This window comes from Diorhabda sublineata, chromosome 8, assembly GCF_026230105.1.
Source record: "Diorhabda sublineata isolate icDioSubl1.1 chromosome 8, icDioSubl1.1, whole genome shotgun sequence".
NCBI classification, from domain to species: domain Eukaryota; kingdom Metazoa; phylum Arthropoda; class Insecta; order Coleoptera; family Chrysomelidae; genus Diorhabda; species Diorhabda sublineata.
The window spans coordinates 7,137,065-7,158,237 of NC_079481.1; the positions used below are offsets into that span (position 1 = coordinate 7,137,065).

The 21,173-nt window shown below is 30.3% G+C and overlaps 2 protein-coding genes across 4 annotated transcripts in view; one reads left to right on the forward strand and one right to left on the reverse strand.

The window, feature by feature from the left end:
- LOC130447378 (transient receptor potential protein) lies at positions 1 to 18,707 on the reverse strand. 3 transcript variants are annotated; one of them, XM_056784172.1, is made up of 22 exons: positions 18,510 to 18,707; positions 17,560 to 18,417; positions 17,188 to 17,361; positions 16,799 to 16,943; positions 16,640 to 16,735; positions 16,446 to 16,588; positions 16,192 to 16,393; positions 11,467 to 11,637; positions 11,083 to 11,317; positions 10,481 to 10,633; positions 9,645 to 9,790; positions 8,913 to 9,019; positions 8,000 to 8,133; positions 7,772 to 7,895; positions 7,524 to 7,719; positions 7,005 to 7,169; positions 6,720 to 6,942; positions 6,120 to 6,437; positions 5,888 to 6,058; positions 2,818 to 2,918; positions 739 to 787; positions 1 to 463 (listed from the first exon to the last, which is right to left on the reverse strand). In XM_056784172.1, exons 3-22 carry the CDS (start codon positions 17,343 to 17,345, stop codon positions 120 to 122), a joined length of 3,381 nt encoding a protein of 1,126 aa, XP_056640150.1. In that variant the 5' UTR covers positions 17,346 to 17,361; positions 17,560 to 18,417; positions 18,510 to 18,707; the 3' UTR covers positions 1 to 119. The 3 variants fall into 3 exon arrangements, with proteins under 3 accessions (XP_056640150.1, XP_056640149.1, XP_056640151.1); XM_056784171.1 differs by lacking the exon at positions 18,510 to 18,707 and having other exon boundaries at positions 16,446 to 16,735; positions 17,560 to 17,752; XM_056784173.1 differs by lacking the exon at positions 18,510 to 18,707 and having other exon boundaries at positions 323 to 463; positions 739 to 807; positions 16,446 to 16,735; positions 17,560 to 17,752.
- LOC130447377 (transient-receptor-potential-like protein) overlaps positions 18,699 to 21,173 on the forward strand; it is a 19,096-nt gene continuing 16,621 nt past the window's right edge. The window contains exons 1-3 of the mRNA XM_056784170.1: positions 18,699 to 18,797; positions 20,090 to 20,214; positions 20,894 to 21,134. Of these exons, the coding sequence (XP_056640148.1) occupies positions 18,783 to 18,797; positions 20,090 to 20,214; positions 20,894 to 21,134 (381 nt within the window). The 5' untranslated portion in view covers positions 18,699 to 18,782. The remainder of the gene's footprint in view (positions 18,798 to 20,089; positions 20,215 to 20,893; positions 21,135 to 21,173) is intronic.

The window sequence follows — 21,173 nt, forward strand, 5'->3', positions numbered from 1 at the left end:
TTTTGTTTTATTATTTTAATTTTTTTAAATAACTACAACTAAGTAATAAGAAAACATAGTATTTAGTTTTAAAATTATATTTCGAAAACTATAACATCTTTAATTAAAAGTAAATCATTTTAAATCCAGCCCGTCCGTACACGCCCTGTCAATTTTGATTTCGCCGATAACGGATTTCCCTTATTATCATCCCTAGTTGACGAATGCGTGTCAGAAACATCCGGTTCCTTATTATCCTTTTTATTTTTATCGTAGTTTGTTATTGAATCATCGAGCGGTGATTGTTTTCCACGTGTTTCTTGATTCAAATTGGTTTTTGGAGTTTCTTCAGTAGGTATTTGTTGGAGTATTAAAGTGTCCGGTTTCAGAATAATCTGAGACACATCTGCACCAGACGGTTCATTACTTTTTGAGGAAGTACCGTTGGGATTTTCTTTTGGTTCCTCAATTGTACCAGGTTCGTCTGAAATAGTAAGTTCACATAAATTTCTATTATGACAAATTTATATTTGACCACTTTGTATATATTTCGGATCTATTAGATTTAATTTCAACTTTATATCATTCAGTATAGACGAATTGTAGTAGTACCAAAGCTTGTAGAGTACAGACTTTTGAAAACGTTTTTCAAATTAACCTTGGAAATTATTGGAGTGAAATAAGATATAAACTGTCAATTTTGAAAATAATTAGAATTAGAAAGATTGTATGTGATAGAAGATAAAATATTTCACTTACCAGGAGTTGTTAATTCGATTAAAGGAGGGAGACTCTCCTTATTTGTATCCTGGAATGTTTTAGAGAAAACTAAAAATAAACTCAATACGTAAACAACCAAATCCCAATAACCTTTTTGAAACTATAGTTTCAGGCATTAAATGAAGCAGTATAACTGTGATTGCTTGGTTACTGGAGGTTTGATTGTGATGGGAATTCAAAATTAGAAGCCAGAATGTATTGAAACCGCTTTTCAATTTCATAAAACAAAAATAAAAATCATCAATATATTCAGTTTTTTTAAAACAACTTAAGGAACCATCAAAACTTAGTAATTTAAAGAGATTTTCAAAAAAATGATTTTCGAATAAAGTTCTGCCTATCAAAATGTGATTTTTCATTTTTTTTTTAATTTCCGCATGCATAAAATTATAAAACAATAAATATACAAAAAAATTTAGAAAAATAATTTATAGACAATGAACTTGTCACAAATATTGGGATAGTATATTTATAAACAAATAACGAATAAAAATTTTCTTTTACCTAATAAATATCTTGTCCCAATACAGATATGAAAATAAATATTAGAAAAGTTTTATCTTAAATGACCTCGAATAACAACATTTAGTCCGTCTCTGTTGAATTAGCGGCATGGAGAGGAGAATGCGTCGAGGAGCCACCATTTTGATCTTTACATGAGTTACAGTTGCTAAGTGTCTCTCATGAAATTATAAGGTTATGGCGCTTATGTGTTAAAATGATCAAATTTTTATAAAAATTATGCGAAAACAGACATTTCGTCCCAAAAAGGGATTGTTGCAGTGCTAATATAAATAATACCAATAATTGAGGTTTATAATTTCAGTTCGAAATGGTGATTATACGTTGTTACAGGTGATTCGGTGTTGAAGATTTTTTTTGTGGCGTGCTAGTGTTTTCATAGTTTTGGTTATAGATACGTATTCTTAGTTTATAAGTGTCAGTTAGTGAACATTGCAGGTGTCAAGTTCCGATTTTTAGTAATAACGATGTTGTACGTGAAAAAAAGTGTAAAATTATTAAAAAGTTGGAACATAGAAGGTGTTTCCATTCACCGGTGAGTAGACCTGTATTATATGTACTGTAAAATTGATGTAACAATTTTCAAGTTATTAGTTATGTTTATTAATTATGTACATCTTTTTGGAGTTGGGTAATAATTATATTTACACAGATTTATATTAAAATGTCGACTTTGTTAGAAGCATTATACCGAATTAATACACATTTTTAAATAAGTTTTATAGGTGTACGACCTCAAAGACCTATTTTATTTGTGTTATTACGTGTTTTATACTGAAGTAACGTACCGTATTTTCAAATTTGCCGCCGAAATTAAGATCAACATGGTAGCGAGTACGTGCGCACATGTTAACGCTTATTCTCCCTTCCATCTCTCTAGGTAATAGTGGTGATGTCACGTTCAGGTTCCAAATAAAACAAACTTTTCTTATAAATTTGAATAGATGTGGTAACATCGTTTCAAAAGTATAACAAAGTTAAAAAACATTAACGTACGTGAAATAATTTTGGTAACATTATGTAATAATTATTGATTCATTTATTTAACCTTTCAATTAAATAAAATAGTAACCTCAACGTTCTCGATCTATTTGGAACCCAGAGACTCACATCTAATGTCATGTGATGTTAAATTTTCAACACCATTCTCGGAGATACTTCAGAGCCGGATTAAGGACTTTGATTTCGATTAATGGAATAAATTGCGTTCGGTATAATTTATTTATTTTGAATTACGTGATAACTTTAATTTTGAGTATAATTATTTGCAGATTATGTATGTGTTGTTGAAATAGGTGAAAACTGTTTTTAAGGTGAAAAACGGTTTCTTTAAATTCGGGACGTATTTCGGGTGATTTATCTGAGGATGATTACGCTAACGTCTAACTACGCTCCTGGATATATTTTCGGGTAAAGCAACCATTATTGAATGGTACATTAAAAAGAGGTGACAAAAACTATTTATAGAGATGTAAATGTTATTTATTGACGTATCGATCTACGATTCTAAATATCGTTGTATATTTATCGACTTACGTTCTGCGCAATAAAATCATCGCCAGATTGTGCCTTGTCTTGTTTATCTTGAACTTCAATCGCACCTCTATTACCAGTAGAAGTGTTAGAGATCGCGGCACCTTTCAAACCAATGATTTTTTTAAAATTTGTGTTAACGATTTTTCTAAGATTAAGTTAAGCTTATAGTTAAAAATAACTCGGGATTATTAATGTTTGGGTAGTGTTTGTGTTACGTATATTTAATTGGAATGGAAAAGAAAACGAGGAAAATTACATGGTAGGGTGATTGAAAGGTAGGATTTATCCTTTTAATAAGTAATTTTGTTACTCAAAGTTATAAAAAGTACATAAATTATAACCTTTGAGATGAAACATCGAAATGTTTATAGTTTTTAAATAAATAGCTGTTTAATTTTTTGTGAGACATTTAAATAATACCAATTCTTGTTAAAAAATTTGATCGTAATTAAATAATTATCTGAAATATTTTGTTTTGATATTTTTCTGGTCATTTGCCGTTTATTTATTGAAAATATTAGAAAAAAACTAGAATTTTTTTTTAGAATCTACACATTTTGGGAATTTTTATAAACCTAACATCAATTTGGTTGTTTTTCGATATTTCGGGCGCCATTTCAGAGATCACCTCTTTAAAGAACATTTTTATAGTGTATTTTGACGTTTACATAACATTTTTTTCAATATTTTGGGCCCCATTTCAAAGATAATTTGGAAATCTTTTGGAAACAACATTTTTATTTGTATAATTTGGACATTATACATCGGTTTTGAATATTTTTGTGACCACTTTTCGTTTATTTATTCCAAAATCTTGAAAAAATGGGTATTTTTTGTTGAAATCTATTATTTTTATCATTCCAAGATTAATCCAGCAGATTTTCAATATTTGGGACGTTCTCTCAGTGTTTATCGTTCCCTTACTCGTTCAAAATTTGAAAAAAGTGGGTTTTTGGATAAAATATTGAATATTTTTGAAATATTCACTATACCTCAGTGTATCTTTAAATATTATGGACGCCATTTCACAGATAATCCAGGAATATTTTTATTAGTGTAATTTGGACTTTATATCATAGTTTTGGACATTTATGTGTTAATTGGTCACCTATTTATCGAAAATTATGAAAAAACTACCATTTTTTTTTATCTATCAATTTTTCGAAATTTTTATAAACTTTGTTTTTCTAAAAACTTTCTAAAAAAACATTTTTCTTAGTGTTATTTGGCATTCACATAACATTTTTTAATATTTTGCGTCATTTTAGCGTTTCTCGTTCCATTAGTAGCTCAAAATTTGAAAAAAAATTTCAAAATCTTTCAAAAACATTTTTATTAGAGGAATTTAGAGAAATTTTTGATCATTTTTTGTTACTCTTTCCTTTCCACCTTCAAATTTAAAAAAAATGTTTGAAATTTTTGTAATATTCCTTCTGTAAATCTATTTTTAAATACTTTAGTCGCAATATTCCAGAAAATTTCAAGATATTCTAACTTTTATCAGTGTAATTTAGTGGAATTTCCATTTATTTTGAGTTTTTTACAAAAATATTCGAAATTTTTGTCAATATTATTCTATTATTCTATACAATACAATACTAAACATACAAAAAATTTTTTTCTGAGTGTATTCTTAAATATTTTGGTCGCTATTTCACAGATAATTTTAAGATCTTTCAAATACAACATTTTTATCAGTGTAATTTAGAGGAATTATCGCTTACTTTTTGTTTTTTACAAAAATATTTGAAATTTTTGTGAATATTCTGTTTCTGAGTGTATTCTTAAATATTTTGGTCGCTATTTCACAGATAATTTTAAGATCTTTCAAATACAACATTTTTATCAGTGTAATTTAGAGGAATTATCGCTTATTTTTTGTTTTTTACAAAAATATTTGAAATTTTTGTGAATATTCTGTTTCTGAGTGTATTCTTAAATATTTTGGTCGCTATTTCACAGATAATTTTAAGATCTTTCAAATACAACATTTTTATCAGTGTAATTTAGAGGAATTATCGCTTACTTTTTGTTTTTTACAAAAATATTCGAAATTTTTGTGAATATTCTTTTTCTGAGTGTATTCTTAAATATTTTGGTCGCTATTTCACAGATAATTTTAAGATCTTTCAAATACAACATTTTTATCAGTGTAATTTAGAGGAATTATCGCTTATTTTTTGTTTTTTACAAAAATATTTGAAATTTTTGTGAATATTCTGTTTCTGAGTGTATTCTTAAATATTTTGGTCGCTATTTCACAGATAATTTTAAGATCTTTCAAATACAACATTTTTATCAGTGTAATTTAGAGGAATTATCGCTTACTTTTTGTTTTTTACAAAAATATTCGAAATTTTTGTGAATATTCTTTTTCTGAGTGTATTCTTAAATATTTTGGTCGCTATTTCACAGATAATTTTAAGATCTTTCAAATACAACATTTTTATCAGTGTAATTTAGAGGAATTATCGCTTATTTTTTGTTTTTTACAAAAATATTTGAAATTTTTGTGAATATTCTTTTTCTGAGTGTATTCTTAAATATTTTGGTCGCTATTTCACAGATAATTTTAAGATCTTTCAAATACAACATTTTTATCAGTGTAATTTAGAGGAATTATCGCTTACTTTTTGTTTTTTACAAAAATATTTGAAATTTTTGTGAATATTCTGTTTCTGAGTGTATTCTTAAATATTTTGGTCGCTATTTCACAGATAATTTTAAGATCTTTCAAATACAACATTTTTATCAGTGTAATTTAGAGGAATTATCGCTTATTTTTTGTTTTTTACAAAAATATTTGAAATTTTTGTGAATATTCTGTTTCTGAGTGTATTCTTAAATATTTTGGTCGCTATTTCACAGATAATTTTAAGATCTTTCAAATACAACATTTTTATCAGTGTAATTTAGAGGAATTATCGCTTACTTTTTGTTTTTTACAAAAATATTCGAAATTTTTGTGAATATTCTGTTTCTGAGTGTATTCTTAAATATTTTGGTCGTCATTTTATAAAAAAGTTCAAGATTTTTTCTGAATAATTATTTTTATTAGTGTAATAATTACCTTCAAATTTAACAGATTGTTTACGTTCTATAGCTTCCTCCCCACCAGCTTCTTTATTTTCGGAAATCCTTTCCGTTTCCGATTTATATTCAAATCGAATTTTCTTATTCATAAATTTAGCGTAAGCCACTCTCGCCGTTTTCGGTATTTCCGTTAAATTAGGATTATATTCTAGAAAAATATATCGAAAAATTAAACAAACTAAGTTGTTAATTCTTCATCCTTCACTCACCCAATAATTTATCATCGTCTAAAACCGTATTACTCAAAATGTGTCTCCTCAAACTTTGCCTCTTTATTCTACTAGCCTCTAATTCTTGGGCGGTACCTATAGGATTGGAAGTCGTTGTATTCTTTCTTACTAACGCGTTCCAATCTTTTTTAGTCGATTTGAAAGTCGCCCTGCGGCCTATAACTTTGGCTATATGACCGAAAACGTTTTTCGTTTCGGTCGGGTTCATTTTCATTTCTTGAACTATACCTTCGACTATACCTATATGGAAATCTTTCATCAGACGTCTTTCCATCATTTTCCCCTTTTTCCCGGCAACTGAAATACGTGAAACATCATATTTCATTTAAATCACTTAACAACACGAGAAAATAGTAAAATTATTTCATATAACAAAATAACTGTAACATCTCTAACAATGATAAACAAATCAAAACATAACCTTTACATTTTTCATCCTTTTCTATCGAATATTAATGCATATACATACAACAGGTACGTTTGTCTTTTATTAAGTGATGACGTTCTTTTGGATACCGTAAAACACCGTTGCCAGTTTTTAAAAATAATATTGAAATCAAAGGAAATGTATATACTTACGTTGAGTATCTTCTAGATTAATTTGCGGCGTTTTCATCCCGTTTTTTCTCAATATATCAATCAATTCGTATCTCAAACTAGAAATATCTTGTCTTATTTCCATTACATCATCTTCAGTTACGCCGTAATCGTCTCTTTTCCTTTGCTCAGCCGTAACGTATCTTCTCACCAATAGTTTCATTACGGTTTCGTGTCTTTCGCGTACTTTTTCTCTAGATTTCGCCTGTAAATTTAAAAAAAAATCTACCGCATGTAATAATTAGCAAAATTTGTATTATGACGTACTTTAAAACTCGTAGTATTGATTGCGCCTTTATCACAACCGAAATTTCTAAGTAAAACTTTCGGACTTGGCATTATATTGAATGGAGGTGGGAGAGTATCGCCAGAATCGAAGTAGTTTACCCATAATCGACTTCTAGCGAATTTCCATTCCGTATCGGAACGTTCCTAGAACGTCGGTTAGGAGTTATTCGTGGTTAAGAAAAAAAAATAAAAATCGATTTATTTTTATTCCTATTTAATCTATCATTCGATTTTTACCGATTATGACTCATAGAAACACAAATTTATTTTCGACTTTTCGCTACTAAGCATCTTAAAAACGTCCGCATTTCATTTGTAGATTAAAGTTATAGTCCAGTCAAATTAGTTTAACTTTTATAACGACTTACGAAATTTTATTGTCAATTAAATATTTAGTTATTATTTTATCGTTTTGAGAGATTTGCTAAGCTATAATTGAGATTTTTATATACAGGGTAAGTAATTTTTGATTATTTTAAATAAGTTGTATATACTTACAGAAATAATCTGATAGGAATTTGACATCATCGCAATAAGCATATTGAGTAAAACTATGATGTTTATCACCGAATACGATCCAAACATCAATAGCGCCCAAAATCTTGTAAAACCTTTTATACCAGTTAGTTCGAAACACATCAGATCTACTAGTCCGAAGCTAGCCCAGAAAAGGGACTGAGACGTTTCGAACAAACTGAAAAAATCATCAGATAAATCACGATATCGTGTATAAATAATTTATTTACTTCGCGTATCTTCTCCAAATTGTACAAGCTTTATCGTTATTATCAAAATCCGGTAAACCACTCGGTAAATGGTAGCATTTCTTCTTTTCCAATTCGGCGTAGTACCACAGTAATTGGTTCAAACCTACGAAAGTTAATTACTTTAGAAACACACGAAAATTAGCGACTGAAGAATGCTTTTATGTTATCGAAACGTCGTTAAAACAATGACAAATCCCTGTTACTCACCACACCCAAAAGCGAACAACACCAACGTGTAGATAAAGAAGAATTTGACAATATCGATAATCATACGACCTAGAGATATTTGAAGAGGTCCTAGATGAGGATTGACACTGAATATATGTACCAACTTGAGAAAACTGCAAAAAAAAAACAATAAAAATGAATATAATAAGTCGTTTCCTATGATATTTCGAAAGTTCTTTTAGAACAAACGCGTTTGAGGTACTTCTGGAGACATTTTTAATAACCTAAAGTCACAGTTTCATGTGTAATTTCCTTATCTGAATCAAGCGTGATTTACAGTGGCTGATTCGACGTCCCGATTTGTCCCCTTGTTACTTTTTTGTGTTCCCGTCGTAAGATTTAGAAAACAATATATAACAATTTGTCTTTTGTGTATTTTATTTCCACACTTAGTATTTTGAAAGTCTGTACTTCGGTACGTCATATGCATTTGACAGACGCGCGCCATCTGTGTGTCAGTCACCCGACTTATTGAGTGACGTAATGTATGCTATGTGAAATAAAAGGATAGTTTTGTTAATAGTCAATATATTTGATGTTTCGACCTAATTACTGTTTTCATCAAAATATAATTTGAAATTGACAACAATTACGATTGAATTTACTTCATGTCCACGCTTGGTATTTGAAAAAAATTCGGTATAGAAAGAAAGGAACATTAGAAATATCAATCGGATCAATAAAAACTAATTGTTTTAATATGGGGTGTAAAACACACCCTAGTTTAAGTTAATTATATTTATTGTGTTGTACAGACATCAACAGATGTTGTCGTAACATCGTTGAATTCTGTTTCAGATAGGTTTTTATGAAAAAAAAAGTGATTAGACGAAGGTAAGTTTTTCAAAAACAAAATATCTATTAAAAATAATTTTTTTTTTAAATTAAATACCTGAATATCATCCCGGCAGCAAAAGCTCCTTCTGATAGTAGCATGGGTTCGAAAGAATCCCACTCTTCTCTTGGGTACCAAGTCGTTTTACCTTCTCTTTCGTCTCTCTAGGAAGGAATAAAAAAAATTCGCCTCCGAGATGGAAAAACACAATTTATAGTCCGGTCAAAATAGACATGTCAAATGAATAAATTCCCACAGTGTTAAATTTTCGATTTTTCTCGTAAACGGTGAGTTTTATCAAAAAATTGGATGAAATAAAAATTGTAGATCATAAAATTATCTATAAAAAATATCCGTATACTTTTTTCGCTTAGAACCACCATTTACGAGGAAAATTCAAAAAAATCTAAAATTTGTATCGTAACTTTTTTTAGGACACATAACATCAATGAAAACTTTACGTCTCCACTAAAAGTCAACTCTATAGGAATTTTAGTTGTTCCAACAATTTTTTTTATCTAATTTGCCCGGTCTATTAGTTCATTTTTGTAATAAAGTTATTTTTTTTATAAAATACACGTCAATATGTTACTATAAGATTCAAGAATCATTAAAAGTTAAATGAAATATATAACACACTATTTTCAACAAGTTTACAAGATTTTGTACCACCCTGTAGTTGTTTACGATGATTAAATTTATCGCATGTCATCCGCGTTTAGTATTTTTTCCCCAAAAACTCACGTGACTCAATTCATGATCGATAAATTATTTTAATAAATTACTTGCCCAACAAATATAGATTGTGGTTATTCTAAGCGTTAACCATATTACGTAAAAAATATTCGTTATAAAATCCACGATATTCCATAAATCAGATATATATTCTTCCAACCCGTCACACCATAACGAACGCATTTCACCCCATATCAAACCTACGAGCAAAATCAGATTTAGATTCTTTCAACATACCTACAACATAACCTCAATAATTGAAAAAAATCAACATACAGACATTAATCTCATTTAATTATCGACTGTTGTTAGTAAGTAGAAGAGAGAAATATTTTGGTCTCAGTTGGCAACGTTGTAAGCAGAGTATTCTATGATCGCTAGAAAGTTCGTAACTTAACAGTGTTGTCAGACTATCTTTAGTATCTAATATGATTAAAATTTACTTACATTGCGTAGAAAAATGTTTTATTGTAAGTTTAAAGAAATGGTTACAATAAAGGAAGTATTATTATTTTATTGTGATTAATTAATATCCGAATTGTATATCTTTTTAACAAACTTTCATTAAAATTTAAAAAATGACAAAACATAGTACAAAAACTGGAAATAACAGTTTTATCTTATTGGCAACACTGCAATAATCGTATCTCACTTTAATATTGTAACGAATTTTAATTGTATGGAAGCAATTTTTCCAAATAAGTTTTATAGATAAATAAAACTGGCAAATGCGCAATATTCTCAACGAATGATTTTTTTAGGTTAATTAGGAAACTTAACACTTACAATTTGGCACATAAAATCGCTTAAGACGATCATTTTTCTAAATATATTTTGAAATCGATTGCTTTAAAGAAAATATGAAAAATAAAAATTATTAAAATACTTACTTATGACATAAAATATGACACCACACTCCGCTATCCCAAAAAACGCCCCCCTCTCTTTCCTTTTCCATTCTTTAACCATATCTTGCACCCAATCGGTACCAAACCATTCGAGAAAAAGAACTTCCACTCTTTGTGAAGCTGCCCCCAACAGCGCTGAAATAATATTTGTTATAAACTTATTTTTTAACGTTATTAAATCATATTAATCATAAATAAGCTACGCGCCATTAGCGTGTTCTTCTTTACTGTTTTGGCGCCATTTCACATGACGCAGCTAGCATTAGAAAACACGACGTTGCCGTCAATATTTTTTTATAAGTAAAACTTAACCATAAAATAGTTAGCAGCACAACACAATAAAATGAACAATTAAACTTATTTTTTCTTTGTTTTGATTGAGTTAGTATTACATTATTTAAAATATTTTATAAAAATGTGTAATAATCCTTTAAATCATCTCTGAAGTAAATTTAAACTTGGCATTTTGGTCTCAAATCTATAACATATTATTTCGTTCATTATTGGTGGTTACGACGTTGCCAGTTTTATAAGAAAACGATATTTCAGACAGTATTTAGTGAACTATATCATAAATGACTTACTGAGAAAAAACGCATACGAAGCGGAATGGCAGATGAATTTGACGAAAGGTTTCTTCATAAACGACCCCATTTGGGAATTAGGAGCAACCATATAAATCATACAATATACTGGAAACATCATACCGATTTTTGCTACTTGTATACCTTGACCTATCATATTTTTTCTCCTAAAACCAGGTAACCCTTCATACCAAATCGTTGCAAGTAGCTGCTGGACATTAGGATGAGCAATAAACTGAAAAAAAAAAATAAAATGTATTGACTTTCGTGCACAACGTGGCAAAGTTGTATTAATGAAATACGTTCTACAGAAAGATTTCAATTAGTAACTGAGCGACATCTAACGGTTATCTAAGCAATTATGAAGTTTAATTTAATTCTTACCGCTTTTTGTTTATAATTAATGGCCATTTTTAACCTTTCTAATGTTTGTCTTTCTCCCGTTACCCAAATATCCCCATCCGGATCGTAATTTAACATTATTTCCAATTCGTAGGAAGTTCTAGCGTGATCTAATAAACTAGTAGCAAATTGTTGGACTTGGCTTCTCATATCCTTAAAAGATACAGATTTTATTTCTACAAAATATCGTTAGAGGGAGCTAATATTATATTAAGTGAATGACATTCTGTCATTTCATACTGACATCATGTAGACGAAATCATTATGAGTTTCAAATCATCAAAAGTTTGCACTTGTATCCATTTCTTTGATTCTGTACCAGACAAGAGTATCGTGAGGGAAAACGTTGTAAAACATTTGGACGGAAAAGGTATAAACGTTGTGATAAAAGATGATACAGATATGAAACAAGAACAAAGTAAAGAGAAAGAAACATCGCATAATAATTCAAAACGGAAAAGAAAATTCGGTTTACGTAAAAAACATGCTGATAATGTTACGATTAATTTAGAAAAAATGCCAAAAAAAACCGTGAAATTGAAAACACAACAAGTTATAGATATACCAGAACACATACACGATATGTGTAGCTTTATATTGAGACATGTTGAGGTTAAGGGAATTTTCAAAAAGAAAGGCAATTCAAGTAAACAAGAAGGTATGAGTTTAATCCAAACAGTTTAAATTCAAGCTTGGCAACACTGTAAATTGTTAAATCTTATATGAAATGGTTACCTTCCTTATCGGTAGAATCAGTTACGGGGTTGCCGGTTTTATGAATAGTTGATCAAAATAGACGTTTTTTTTTTCATTTAAATATAATTAAATATCGCATTTATTGTAAATAAGAATTATTTTAGAAATTCACTCTATGTTAAGTAATCAATTATATAAACCAACCCTTTAAATCTACCTTTAATGACATATTTTAATAAAATAATTGGTTTTAACAAATATAACTTGGCAACGTTGTATAAAGTTGAGTTGATCATCGATAGAACAAGTTACGGCGTTGCCAATTTTATTGATAGTTGTTTTAGTAAACACAACTATGGAAAAACCTCGAATTATGACTCGTTTTATTTTTGATATGAAGTTATACAAATACTAGAACACATACACGATATGTGTAGTTTTATATTGAAACATGTTGAGGTTAAGGTAATTTTTAAATAGATAAGGCAATTCAAGTAAACAAGAAGGTATGAGTTTAAACCCAAACAGTTTAAATTCAAGCCTGGCAACACTGTAAATTGTTAAATCTTATATGAAACGGTTACCTTCATTATCGGTAGAATCGTTACGGGGTTGCCGGTTTTATGAATAGTTGATAAACTTGAGACTGATTTTAAGGTTATGTATATATACACATTGGAGGGTTATAAACACGTTTCATACAAAAAAAATTAGAAAATAATCAAAATAGACGTTTTTTTTTCATTTAAATATAATTAAATATCGCATTTATTGTAAATAAGAATTATTTTAGAAATTCACTCTATGTTAATAATTGTTTTTAACAAATATAACTTGGCAACGTTGTATAAAGTTGAGTTGATCATCGATAGAACAAGTTACGGCGTTGCCAATTTTATTGATAGTTGTTTTAGTAAACACAACTATGGAAAAACCTCGAATTATGACTCGTTTTATTTTTGATATGAAGTTATACAAATACTAGAACACATACACGATATGTGTAGTTTTATATTGAAACATGTTGAGGTTAAGGTAATTTTTAAATAGATAAGGCAATTCAAGTAAACAAGAAGGTATGAGTTTTAAATTCAAGCTTGTCAACACTGTAAATTGTTAAATCTTATATGAAACGGTTACCTTCATTATCGGTAGAATCGTTAAGGGGTTGCCGGTTTTATAAATAGTTGGTAAACTTAAGACTGATTTTAAGGTTATACTTTTATTTTGAATAATTTGCATGCAAATACATTTTAATGTATAAATTATGGTTTCGGAAATGATTCTGATGATAATCTACTAGTTACTTGGTTTGTTGGGGAAAAATTTGATATATTGGAATTTTTTCGTACCAAATTAATTTTTATAAAAATTTATGGTTTAACTTTATAGTTTAAATTATGTATACACTGGAGGTCTTATATTTGGAGGGTTATAAACACGTTTAATACAAAAAAAAATTGAAAAATTATCAAAATAGACGTTTTTTTTATTCAAATATAATTAAATGCCACTTTTATTGCAAATAAGAATTATTTTAGAAGTTTACACTATAATAAGTAATGAAATATAATGAATCAACCCTTTAAATCCACCCTTGATGAAAAATTATGAATAAAATTGTTTTTAAAAAAATTTAAGCTTGGCAACGTTGTATATAGTTGCGTTGATCATCGATAGAACAAGTTACGGCGTTGCCAATTTTATTAATAGTTTTTTTAGTAAACTTGAGATCGATACATTTCCACCAAAACACAACTGAGAAAAAACATCGAATTATGACTCGTTTTATTTTTGATAAAGGTTTCTGTAAATGTGAATTATACTTTTAAATTACCATTGGTATTTGTAGAAAACTTTATGATTGGTTGATAAATCGATAGTTTTTTTTGGCTACATTTCAATCATCTTAAACAGTTCGAATGGCCAAAACATTCCACCAAAAATTGATATAAACAAAACTGAGTATTCCATGTTTATGTTGTTGCCGAATCTCTGGCATATAATTATGTCATATTTCGAAAATTTCTTATTACAATTTTGATTATTTGTAATTTTAAATTATTTTAAGGTAGCAATAACACATATGATTAAATATAACCAATGTATTCCGACCGAAATTTACTCTCCGATCGACGTGAGTGGGGCCCTGCTTAAAACTTTGAAATTACTACGAGAACCAGTAATTCCATGTAAATATCACCCTTTACTGTACGCTTGTTACGACCACGAAGACAACGAGAACCTTTTGCTGTTAGCGTGCTTGTTAATGCCAGTAGAAAACGTAAATATTTTGGCTTATTTGATGCAATTTTTCAACGAAGTTTCTAAACATAACGTTACAAGTCAAACGAACTTAATCGAGCAGATAGGGTCTGCCATAATGCCCTTTTCAGAAAACAAATACAAATCCAATAAAATCATCGGTATATTAATGAATAAATCTGAATTTATTGGAATGGTTCCCGAAGTGATGACGTATAAATGGCCTTTAAGGAAGCCCAAAACTATTTGCGACAAATTTAACGATGTCATTAAGTCGTTTGGAAAAATATTCAGGAGAATAAAACATTCAACTTATTCAAATCGTTTTTTTAATTAAGGTTATGTGCATCTAAGACTTGACTTTGTCAAATCTAACCTATAAATTTTTTGTACAACTCGAATTACTTCGTTATTATCTTAAGTTTTTGCGTCATGGGTAGTACAAAGAGTAACGATTTTTGCTATAAATACGGGGTGTGTTCAAATATTGTAGAAAAGTTCGTAAAAAATATCTAGTTTGAATATTTTTTGAAGTCTTGCTCCCCCGATTGTGTGTATGGAATATTTAAATACGACGGTTGCTTCTTGAGTTTTTAAATCTCTTTTTAGCTCTATAGACTTTTCCGAGGGAGCTAAATCTGGCGAATGAGATAGCAATTCATACTTTAGACCATTATAATAATGGCTGTGTCAGCTGGTGTATTGTTTTGATGAAACCACACTTCTTTCTAAGCCAAATTCGGTCGTTTTCACTTGATTTCTTCGATGAAACGTCAATGAGAATTATCCCAAAAAACCGACGCGTACAGATACAAAGGTCTTTGCCTTCTTTGGAGTTGGTTCGCCATTTTCAGTCCATTATTTTGATTGTTTTTTTGATTCGAGTGTGAAGTGATGGACCCACGTTTCATCTATGGTTATGAAACGACTTTATTTTTGTGAAACACTCGATTGAAACATCTTCACGATGCTGTTTTTGTTCCGTTGTGACCAAAAGTGGCACCCATCTTGTGTACGGCTTTTTAAAGTCCAAATTTTCAGGTAATATACGATGTACTGCACTTTTTGAGCCAAGACCTCCAAAAAAGCATTTTGTAGTTTTTTTTTAAAAAAAATTCATGCTTAAAGGACTCAAAAATGGTACATTCCGCGATTGAACGCATTAAACGTCAAAATTTTAGTTTTATAAATTTGTAATTCCCAAAATGCTGCGTATCATTAACATATTTTGAGTTATTTTGAAGAAAAGGCGGTTCTTCACTAAATTACTCAATTTTTTTCAAAAATATTTACTTCGAACTGGTCAAACACTCACAATATATTAAAAGTACACAAATAACTCAAATTGTGACATGGTTTTTTTTAAATGGGGTGAGATTTATTTTTTACAACGAGAAAATTGAAATCGACATCAATTCCCTTCATAACTCATTCAGTTTTGATGCTAGAAACTTTTATAAAAAATAAAAATGAAGGATTTTCGGAGGACTTTGGAAAAGGTTCTATAAGTTAATCCCGAAAAAAGCCTCAATTTTTGGTTATTTAAAAATCAACTTTACACAATCAAGAATTCCGTTTGTATTGGGTGTGCATGCATCACAAATTTCCATTTATTTGTAAAAAACCGACAATATCTCTCGCGACTTCCAGAAAAAACCTCCCACCCTTAGGAAAAAAGCAGCCCCTACACAGGGTGTACTTATAAATATAGAACAAATAGAACTTAATTAGTTAATTATGTCTTACAATATACTCCATCTTGAATTCGGTTTCCATCTTGCTAAGTCTTCTAAGATCCCACGATAGTTCGAAAGCTGTTAATAGAGGATCATTCGAAGATAAAGATATCAAAGAGGGCGAAGATAGAGCCCTGTAAGCGTTAATTCTCGCTTGTGAATGTCGAAGAGAATCAGCTTTACTCGAGAAAACGCATTCGTCGCATCCGCATCTAGAAACGATGGAAAATTAACAATCAAGTTGAGGCAATTGAAATCACGCACCTCACGTCGTGAGGCATTGGCAGGGTAGCACCTCTATCTAGAAGTAATTTTATTATTTCGTAATTGTTTTTGTGGGCGGCCAATATTAGAGGTGTTATGTCGGAGGTAAACGTTGAAGCCGAACGATCTATTTTCTCCCAACTCTGAAAAAATACCAATAAAAGAAGACCATTACTGCACTTTTTATTACTTACGTAAGGTTCACCAACGGCATGATGTTCTTCTTCCCAGTTCAATAAAACTTCTACGGCTTCGACGTATTCTTCTTTAATTGCGTGTAAAAGACCGTCCTAAAAAAATTTTATTTCAATAACCGTACAAAATTCTTGAATATCAGCTTATAAACTTTTCACCTTGACTTGTATATTTTCGACAAGAAGCAGTTTGATAAGTTCGATGTTTTCGTTTTCGATTGCTGATATAAGGGCGGATCGATTCAATGGATCCACGCAATTTATATCAAATTCAGCCGGATTATCTTTATATTCGTCTATAATCCTAAATAAAACAAAATATATACAGAGTGAATCATATAAATAACGCAAATACCAAATATATAATGAATCTCGTATATATATACGTTTTAACGTTAAATCACCACTAATTAACACCCCAAAATCATTCTATCGCCTTCTCCTCCCCATGTGGTTCGGTTGCTTCGAAATTTCGTCATATTTTGAACTATGTTTTATATTGGTTGTTATGAGGGACACCCTGTATATTAATATGCGTCATACTGTACCTTTTAACGGTAGCACAATCACCCCGTTCGGCATGAAGTAAAAAAGTTTTTTCTATTTGCGACAAAGGTCTATCTAATAATTCTTTTAGAATAGGTTCATCATTTGGATCATCCCCCGTATTATTTATCAATTGTTCAATCGATTCTCCGATCTTCATTATGTACAGATCGAAACTGGAAAAATAAATATTTCAAAATACGTCTCGATATCGATATTAATCGATTGTTTATCTGATTTCCGATCGATTCCGATATTTAATATTCTTTTATATCTGTCAAACTGTCAAAATATTTCACTAACAGTTATTCAATTGGCATGTACGTTTGTTAAGAAAATGATTTTTTTTTAATAAAATATAAAATCGAACTTACTATTTACGAATAAATCACGTCGTACATTTCATATTAACATCACTGGGTCGTTGATATACTGATTATAGTGGGTAAATATGATAAAAAAAACCATTTAAGTGTTGCCCCAATCGACTACAAGCTGATAATTCAATTAATGTCTTAAAAATCGATTGATTTCAATATAAAGATTAACCGAGTTTCTTATATGGTTTCGGCGTTTCTTCAAGGCACAACTCGATCGTAATTTTTATTTACCAGGTATGTCCGAAAAGTTAACTGAAATATTTTCGACGTATAAATAAGTTCTGCACAACTATTTACCAAAACGATGGGGGACTGAATCCAAACGTGGCTGTAACAACTTGACATTCGCGAAAAACTACGATAATCCGCATATCGTTAAAAAAAGTGTGAAGGTTTCAGATCTGGGGATCTCGATGGTCATTTCATAGCTTCCCTTCTATGTATAAATCTGTTCAGGATATTAGATTCTATAGGTTAAGGATAATTAATAGTTAGGCGTTCATTCCTATTAGAAACTTCTTAGAATTTTCTTCGTGTTAAGTCAATTTTTATTTACAAAACTGTAGTACTCTATCAAAATCATATTGCAGTAATTCCAGGAGAATTTTAAGTATTTGTGCATACAATTTATCTACTTCTGTGTATAACAGCACTGGGTATCTACGAGGGTGATCCCAGAAGTACCTGGTTCAACAAAGAAAAGGTTTTTGTTTCATTGTGAATTAACGCGGCATCCATGTTGCGCGCAGCTTTCTCGTGTCCAAATTTTTGGTTAATATGCGTTGTACCGAACTTTTTGAAATGTCTAATATGTCTGCTGTCTCACCAAGAGTAGAATTTGTTTGAAGGTTTCTAAAAACGTAAATTGGAGATTACTAGGAAACGAAGTATGTATAAATTCATCCATACGATTTAAATAAATAAGAAAAAATATTAATACTTACATATATATTGGTTAGTTTAGAGATAAAGTTAAAGTGTTTTCTAAAATATTGTATGGGGTACTAAATTTTAGGTTAATATGTCAATTTTCCTTATTGCTCCATTGATTTTCGAAGGACGACTAATATATAATCCAATTATTTCATAACTGGATATCTAATGGAATTAAATCCCCATGGTGTTCACAAAATATTTCTCATTTTCTTTCTAGACGTAAGATGTTTTAGTTTTATCTTAATCAGCGTCTTTTCATTTTTTTTATTTTATTTTTGGAAATGGATGAAGATGTCGTAAGTAGAAAAATTCTTTCTCTTTATTATCAAATTTGACAAATGTTTCGAATCTTGACTAAAATTTTTGAAAAATAATTTCAAAAAATGAAAATTTCTTCTCTCGCCTTCTGCGTTTGGTTTCTCTGATTTTTTCGAAAACAAATTATGGTGTACCATTAAGAATTAACCGCTCTATTTTGCTCTAAAGCAGGGGTCACCAAACTTTGAAGCCTTCGGGCCAGGATAATTTTTTAGTTGGGATTAATTCCATATTTGTTATTTGTTAGTTAATAAATATGCTCAAGTTAGATCTTCTAGTTGAGTTTTCTACATCATCATAGTTTTACCTTGCAATTAAATAAAGTAATTATCACTCTGTGTTTCCATTCTTTTCCATACAACTTATCACAGTACAAACACAGTCTTAAGCTGTCGCGGGCCGGATTGATGGAACTGGCGGGCCGGATCTGGCCCGCGAACCGTAGTTTGGAGACCCCTGCTCTAATGAAACAACAAGCGAGCAGCTTTTGGTTGACATGACTCGAATTAAAATCCCCATAAAATCGATTGTTGTTTAGTTTTTTTTTGTTCATATCCATAGATCCATGATTCTTGATCCTGTAGACGCATTTTGAAGCATCTCCATTGAATTATTTCAGTATATCTTTGCACCAATCGACACGAGTTCTTTTTGAGTTTATGTTGAGGCGTGGAATCAAAAAATTCGTATATTTTTGGTCAGAAAATGTTTCTCGTAATTTGGCATTTGTCTAATTTTCCAAATAGAAACATTACGTGTTTGTTTGGAACCCAAATATTCAGAAAAGCAACACATGGAATAAAAATCGAAACTTAGAAGTCTTAGTACGCCCTCTAAGGGTTTGGAAATCGTAATCGACGATGATTCATACTTTACCTTTAACGGGAATGAAACGGTGAATAAAAAGACTTGTTTTTGTCAGAAAGACCATTCAGAATTGTATTTCGAAAGATACAAAAAGTTGAATTCGAAATTGTTTGTATGGTTGTCATTTTGGAAAGTCAGTAACCGCCAAAATATATGAAAAAAAGTGTGTTAGATCTTTCTTTCAGAAATGAAGAGCATCCTGAAGGAAATTTTGTGTTTTGGCCAAATGTAATGTAAATGACCAAAAAGTAGGTTCTAACTTTTTACAAAACCAACAAGGCTAATTTCACAAATAAATTGATAAAAAAACAGGAGTAGACACTTTTTAGTAGCCCCATGAGAAACTCTACATACGTCAGAAGTATGTAAAGTTTCTCATGACTCACCCTATATATATTTTTAGGTAGATATTGAGTCTCGTATGACTCGTAGATCATTAATAATGCCCAAACTACCAAACGTTTTAACTTTAGAAGAGAAAAAATATCTTTTAGCGGTGGAAAGAGGTGATTTAGCCAACGTTCGAAGGTATAAATCATACATATATATATACAATCACTCAATAAGTCGTCTGACTAACTAAGAAAAACCCTTTTTTTTGCTAAAAATCCATATGTAATCTCCTTCATGAGCAATACAATCATTCCAACGCTTTTTTTGAGATCAGATAATAGCCAGTAGTCACTGGGTGCCAGATCTGATCTATACGGTAGCAATTTGTTCAATTTAACCATCGGTGCATTGTTTTTGTGGAACAGTAGTTTTTTCTTCGACATTTTTCTTTTATTTTTGCATTCAAACGATCCAACAACTCAATTTAGTACCTTCCCAACTGACTGTTGTACCTTTGAACGTTGCAGTCCTTTCGGATGATGATCGTTTTAATTCCCGATTGAAGTGAAGGATCCATGTCACATATCGATGCAAAAAATCTGATTTATTACGTATAAACATGACCAGAACGCATATCTCATATCCTTATAACCTCAATCATTCAATTTTCTGTAGTAATTACCTCAATATGGTGACCAGAACGTCCACCATTAAATTAGCTTCACTTAAATAGCTGTCAGTTTATGAAGTTGGTAGTTCCTAAACGTCATAATGGATTTGACAATGACATCGCCATCTGTTAGTCGGTCACGTGACTTATTGAGTGACGTTATAGGTATTTTATCGAGTAACGACTTGGATGAAATTTTTTTAGGATATTACAGAGAGCGCAGAAAAGACCAGGCACTCTCGATATTAATTGTATGGACAGTTTAGGTAGAGGAGCTTTAACGATAGCGATCGATCAAGAAAATTTAGAAATCGTTGAAATATTAGTGGTCATGGGAGTTGAGACTAAAGATTCTCTTTTGCACGCCATAAACGCGGAATTCGTCGAGGCAGTCGAGCTACTTTTGGAACACGAAGAGCTCATCCATAAAGAAGGAGAACCATACGTAAATACGCAATCGCAATCGGTGTTTTTTTTAAATTAA